General features: G+C 54.5%; 1 protein-coding gene across 4 annotated transcripts; it reads left to right on the top strand.

The window, feature by feature from the left end:
* Positions 1 to 33: 33 nt before the first annotated feature.
* LOC120388774 (RNA-binding protein 3-like) lies at positions 34 to 5,981 on the top strand. 4 transcript variants are annotated; one of them, XM_039510854.1, is made up of 7 exons: positions 34 to 190; positions 1,263 to 1,387; positions 1,778 to 1,884; positions 1,978 to 2,083; positions 2,174 to 2,255; positions 2,971 to 3,038; positions 5,906 to 5,981. In XM_039510854.1, exons 2-6 carry the CDS (start codon positions 1,285 to 1,287, stop codon positions 3,035 to 3,037), a joined length of 465 nt encoding a protein of 154 aa, XP_039366788.1. In that variant the 5' UTR covers positions 34 to 190; positions 1,263 to 1,284; the 3' UTR covers position 3,038; positions 5,906 to 5,981. The 4 variants fall into 4 exon arrangements, with proteins under 4 accessions (XP_039366788.1, XP_039366790.1, XP_039366787.1 ...); XM_039510856.1 differs by having other exon boundaries at positions 2,974 to 3,038; XM_039510853.1 differs by lacking the exon at positions 5,906 to 5,981 and adding an exon at positions 3,440 to 4,124.
* Positions 5,982 to 6,210: the final 229 nt, after the last annotated feature.

Genomic DNA, 6,210 nt, shown 5'->3' on the forward strand with positions numbered 1-6,210 from the left:
GTTCGGCAGGCCCCTCCCTCCCTGCGTCCTTCCCTCGCGCGCGCGCGCGTTCTTCGGCGCCCGGTCCAATGGGAGCGCCGGGTGCGCGTCACGTGGCCTGAGGCCGGTGGGCGGGGCCTCTATATAAGGCTCGGCCGGGCGCCGCCTCGGCCGCCTTCTCAGCAGCTCCAGCCCGGGACAGATCCGCTCGGTGAGTGTGGCGGTCGCGCGCAGCTTGAGGGGCGTCAGCGAGGCCTTGGCTCGCTGGGCGCGGGAAGGGGCGGCGGTTGGTGGCCCTCACGGAGGGGAGTCGGGAGCTCGCTGAGGCCGCAGCGGCGGCCCTAAAATGCGCATGCGCGGCCGGCGGAGCTCGAGTGAAACGTTGGTGGCCTGGGGGTTCTCTTCGGGGGGCGCTGAGGTGCGCGCATGCGCGCGGGAAGTCTCAATGGGCCGGGGGTTCTGTGGGGGCGGGGTGGAACGCGGCGGGCGCGCACGCGCGGGCGGTGCCGCTCGTCGTTCCCGGGCTGGTGGGGGAGGGCGGGGGTGGAACGCTGGAGCGGTCGGCGTTCCATCCGGCGCTGGCCTCGCTACTGCGGCCACGTGACCGCCGCCGCCATCTCTTCTGCGCGGGACACAAGATGGCGGCTCTCGGGGGGAGGGGGCGCGTTTGCCTCCATGGGGGGCGGGAGGGAGGCTGGGGCCATGTGGCCTTCAGCGGGGTGGGGGCGAAGGGCGCGTGCGGGGGTGGAGTTGGGCAAGATACGTCACTGGGTTGGCGGGAGCAGAGGGGTCCTTGGGGTGGCTTGGCTGAGGGCTGGATCTGTGGAGGAGGGGGCCTGGAAACAGCTGAGCCGCATGCCCTGCTTTAAGTCCTGTTCTGTGGGGAGAAGGTGGGGTCACCCTGCGAGCCCCGCTCTCACTAGGTTAGCAGCTGTAGTGTGCAGGTCGGCAGCTCTCTCCTGGAGCTGGTACAATCGGATCCTGGAATCCCTTCTCCCTGGAGGGTGCGAGCAGACAGGGATAGGAACAAGCTGAGGATATCAGGCCCCCAGGGAGAAGGGACTCTAGGAAGAGCAGTGGTGTCCAGTTGCTCTCAAGGGGTATTAGTTGCTCCCTGCCTGGCGGGGGGAGAGCTCTTAGGCTCTTTACCAAGGCAGGAAGGGCTGAGGCTGACACGGGAGAGTGCCTCCCCTGCTGCAGTGTCTGTCTCTTCCCTCCCCCTTCCGTGTGGGGACTGCAGCTGTTCTGGTCCTTCTAACCACTTTGCATCTCTCTCTCCCCAGACTCCTCCTCCTCCTCCTCACCATGTCTTCTGAAGAAGGAAAACTCTTCGTTGGGGGTCTGAATTTCGAGACTGATGAACAAGGCCTGGAGCAGCATTTCGGCTCTTTCGGCCCCATCTCTGAGGGTAAGGATCCAGTTATGCCCATGCACCTGGTCCCTACCACTGAGGAGAAGTGGTTTGACTGGAGCACTTGAGGGGGTGGGGGGGTCATGTACCCAGGACCTCGTTGCAGTGGGTCCATAGGCCCCTGCTCCAAAAAAGCTGTTTTGCTCTAAGCCTTAATACCAGCTGCCCTAGTAAGAGTTGTACAGATCTTGGTGTAAGAGGTCATCTGCTGATACCACATGGCAGGTTCAGATACCCCAACACCTGAGCACACTGCTGGATCTCTGGGATCAGCAAGGTTACATAATGTCTGCACTACGTAAGGATGATCTGTAGACCCAGGGCAGTTCCTATTGTGTAGGCTTAAAGGGTGAGGACCAAAAAGTTAGTTATTTCTTCTCCTTCCAGTGGTCGTAATTAAAGACAAAGAGACCCAGAGGTCCAGAGGCTTTGGCTTCATCACCTTTGCCAACCCGGAACATGCGTCGGATGCCATGAGGGCAATGAACGGAGAGGTGAGTCTTTCCACAGTGATGGGGACTGCTGCCTAACCTGCTCCCCCGTGTGCCTAGCTCCCCCTTTCCTAAACGTGTCTTGTTCCTCTGCAGTCCGTGGATGGGCGTCAGATCAGAGTTGACCATGCTGGGAAATCTTCCCGTGGATCCAGAGGTGGCTCATTCGGAGGCAGAGGACGAGGCCGCGGCTACTCCAGAGGTGAGTCTAGCAGCCCTCCTGTTCTGAGCTGAAAGCCAGCCGGCCCGTGGGAGGAAGAGCACTCATGTCTTTCTGTCCTTTGCGCTGCAGGAGGTGGAGACAGAAGCTACGGTGGCGGCCGCTATGACAACCGAAGTGGAGGCTATGGCGGGTCCCGGGACTACGGCGGCAGGTAACTCATGCAGAGAGGTTTCAGAGTAGCAGCCGTGTTAGTCTGTATCCGCAAAAAAAACAGGAGTACTTGTGGCACCTTAAAGACTAACAAATTTATTTTAGCATGAGCTTTCGTGAGCTGAAGAAGTGAGCTGCAGCTCACGAAAGCTCATGCTAAAATAAATTTGTTTGTTAGTCTTTAAGGTGCCACAAGTACTCCTGTTTTTTTTCATGCAGAGAGGTGGCTGGTACCCTGCTGGTGGTGAATTAGAGGGGGCCCAGGCAGAGCCACCAGAATGATTAGCAAACTCGCTTAGTAAGGCTCCAGGAGCTCTCTCTGCCCAGCTTAATAGAGCGAATGTTCAAGGGTGACTTGATTGAAGTCTGTAAGTACCTGCACAGGGCTCAGCACTTTGACATTGGTTGCTCTCTGCTCAACTGAAGAGGGCTAATGTGATCCAAGCACTGGAAGTTGAAGCTAGACAAAGTCTAGAAATAAGACACATGGTTTGTAAGTGAGGGATGTTGCCTACTGGAACTGAGTGGGCTTTGGGGGATTCTCCATCACTGCTGCATTGAACTCAAAATTGGGTCTTTTTTTTAAAGCACTTAGGTTCTTGATTAAACTAATCTTGCCTGGCCTGTCTTATGGGTCGGATTAGATCAGTGTTCCCATTGCCCCATGAATCGAGGGCATCTGGAGCCAGTGTAAAACAGTTGTGCTTTGCTTTCAGAAGTCAGGGAGGATATAACGACCGCTACTCCTCTGGAGGCTCTTACAGAGACAACTATGACAACTAAGGTAGGTGAAGCTCAGAGAATGAAATGCAGCACTTCTCTTGCTTAGCAGGTGTACTTAAACCTTTGCAACGCACCATCTTGTGCTGAGCAGTGGCCGTACTCGAGGCTTTATTATCTGGGACGACTCTTTATCCGCCTTAACAAGCCTGTCCGAGTCTTACTGCCAGGCCTTGGTTCCGTGACCCTGGTCGATAGCTAACGTTAAATGCATGTGGAGGCTTAGAATTCCATTTAACACCAATGACGGCCATCGAGTGTCCAGTGACTAGCTAACTGGGGGAGGGGGAGTCCTGGAGATTCCTAGCCTCGCTGAACCCAAAAAAGTCTAGGAGTTGGTGAAATGCTACAAACATGTCCGTATGCTACAGTGCCTTTACGATTGTACCTACTTCTTGTCCTCAGCTCGCAACGAGTAAAAACCCTTCCTGACTCAAGATCGTCCTTCCAATGGCCGTATTTATAAAGAGTTTTGGAGCTTCGCTGAATCTTATTGTTTAGTTCTATCTACCTGTATCTTCCCTTTTGTAGTCTTGTCACACGCAGCCTGACATCTTCTGCTACGAGATGGCCCGTTGAGACTTTCCTCAAGAAAGCTCTGTTTATTTTTGAGGTTTTTTTAAAGCATTTTTGAAATCTGGTTTATTTTTCTCCTTTTGATTTGTCAGCAACCCGAGGTTTCTTTTAAATTGCCAAGACGGGGCCCTGAAACTCACTTTAACGTATTGTTCCCGCAAGCTGAAGTTTTTAAGACAAGTGCAATGATACCTTGGAGTTCTGTTCCTTTAGTGTATAGCAAGGGAGGGGTGAAATACCTGGCAGCCTTTGGTATATCTAAAGGGACACAAGTGACTCGTAAGTTCGATCTGCAGAAAAAAGGTATTTTCACTGTACAATGTAACAACCCCCAGAACTAAGACTTGCAAAAACTTTCCACGAGAGGTTCTTGAAAATGTTTGTTTATATTGTCCTTTTTTTACTGGAAGAAATGCGCATAATTCCATTGGTATTGTATTTGAAGTGGTGAAGGAATTCCTGTATTCAGTTCTCTGGCTTTACGAAGCCTATTAAAAGACCGTTCTGAAACGAACTCTTTGCTCTCGACATTTTGACATTTCGTTGCACTGCACAAGACAGACAGAGATGGGAGTGAGGTTAGGGCAGAGGAGACTGTTTCTGATCCCATCTACGCTGACCTAAATGTCACTGTACGTGGAACTAGAAGGCAGCCCGGCCCTGATCTCCTGTCAGTGTAGCACAAACATTAAACCCCGTTATCCCCTCTGTCTGCCTTGTTGAGCAGCCTAAAATATCGAAAGGGGTTTGCAGTCTAATTCTGCTTCTGAAGCTTTGCGGCCGCATAAAGGACAAATTCCCAGCTAAACCGGCAAGGATTCTTGAATCTGGCTCCAAAAATTAGCCTTTAAACCAGCACCGGTTTCCATGACTCCTTGGGTGCTCCCTCCAGTGTCTTGCAATCCAAATGTTGCCGCCATGTGCTGCTGCATGAGCCGCAAAGTGAAAGTGCTTGAGCCTAAGCTGGAAGCTCTCTCAATTGGATTTGGTGGTGGAGGTGATTTTTAGGAAAGCCGTCACTGGTTTCCTTAGAAACCAAAACAAGACGCAGCCGGCTGTCCAGTGATGCCGGAGGATCTTGGATTGTCTAGGCTGCTCAGTTCCTAAACAGCACGAATCCCTAACTGAAGTCGCTTCAACTTCAGCCGGCACGTCACATCTTCCATTAGTGCCCTCGTTCTTGGGAACAGTGGCAACCGAAGCTGGAAAAGGGACAGTAACTTAAACCACTGAATCTCCTGGAGCTGGCGCATATGCCACAGGGGTATGGCGGCCCCTCGCTCTGTGCTGTGACACTGGCTGCGAGGGTGTATTTGCTCGCCCTTCCCAGGGTGCGTGGGAAGCCAACCTGGAGTGCGTGGCCGAGATTAAATCCAGCAGCCTCATCCATAGCTGATGAACCTGGGAGGCGTCTTCCCAGCCCACAGCAGCAGGATGGTGTCAAACCATCCCGTTAGCGCACCCCCCACCTCGGGGGTGCCTCGTCCCTCTGTTCGCCTTTTAATGCTTGGATCTGTCGGCCGAGCGGTCAAGAGGCGCTGCTCTTTGGACCCGGTTAGCACAGAGCTAGGGTCAGAGGGGTAGGTGGGCCTGTTGTAGCTAGCCGTGTCCTGATCTTACCCGCTGTGAGCATTCTCTGCTAGCGTATGGAAACCAGTGTCCTTCGAGACCCCGAAGTGTGTTGTGACTCCTTCAGTGCGATCCGTGTGAGACGAAAGCTGCTCTCTTGCCTAGTTCATATGTGGATATAGTCCTGTAATTCGAGGTAACTCTTTTGCTCGTGTCCGCATCTTCTCTCCTCCACAGCTCGTTCCCTAGGGCTAACGCTGGTTTTTTTTGACTGACTCTTTTTGGAGGGCCTGTCTGAGATGGGCCTGACCCCTACTGCTGTGGGAGTGGGGGGAGGCAGTCTGGCCTGTACCGAACACCCAGCCTACCCCTCGCCATCACTGCCGTTCGGTCCAAGATTTTAATCCATGCCTTGTGCAGCCCTTGGACTCGTCTGCTGGGAGGGGCTGTTCCCAGTGCAGCGGGGGGGTGGGGGGGAACTCCGGTGCCTCTGGACCTGCCAGGTTAAATTGCGATGCGCCGGTGACAAATAGACACCTTTTGGGTAGGGTTCTCAGAACGTGGGGTTGGGTGGAGTCTCCGTAGCGACTGACACTCCAGAGCTGGCCAATGGGCGGCATCGGCCAGCCCTGGAGTAGCCTGCGCAGACTGCCGGGTTCAGCGACTGGTTTGTGTAACGTGCTGGGTGAGTTGAGACCCGCTAGTAACACGGCTTTGCTTTGGCAGGTGCAAGAGGACGGCGCCAGCTGCTCTACCCTGATACGGAGGGATACGGAGACCAGAACGGACAGTTCGGCCCAAGGTATGGATCCTGGCCACATCCCATGGCAGAGGGCATCACCACCGTGGCTACGAAGCGGGTGGGCCCGTATCCCACTGGGCTGGGGTGGAAGCGGATGGAAGGGGGCATCCAGTGACTAGCTGGAAGTGGGGTGGACAAAGTCAGCAACTTAGCCCAGACCCTCCTGAAGCGTAAACCTGTGTCCATCTCTCCTTCCAGGTGGTCGGCACGCACAGGAGTTTGCCACAAG

The sequence above is a fragment of the Mauremys reevesii genome, linkage group 22 (genome assembly GCF_016161935.1).
Source record: "Mauremys reevesii isolate NIE-2019 linkage group 22, ASM1616193v1, whole genome shotgun sequence".
Taxonomy (NCBI): domain Eukaryota; kingdom Metazoa; phylum Chordata; order Testudines; family Geoemydidae; genus Mauremys; species Mauremys reevesii.

What these genes read in the sequence shown, in the direction of transcription:
- LOC120388774 (XM_039510854.1), top strand. Translation starts at nt 1,285, where the DNA reads ATGTCTTCTGAAGAAGGAAAACTCTTCGTTGGGGGTCTGAATTTCGAG. An exon ending in TGAGGGCAATGAACGGAGAG is followed by an intron (nt 1,885 to 1,977) that starts GTGAGTCTTTCC and finishes GTTCCTCTGCAG; the next exon opens with TCCGTGGATGGGCGTCAGAT. An exon ending in TCCCGGGACTACGGCGGCAG is followed by an intron (nt 2,256 to 2,970) that starts GTAACTCATGCA and finishes CTTTGCTTTCAG; the next exon opens with AAGTCAGGGAGGATATAACG.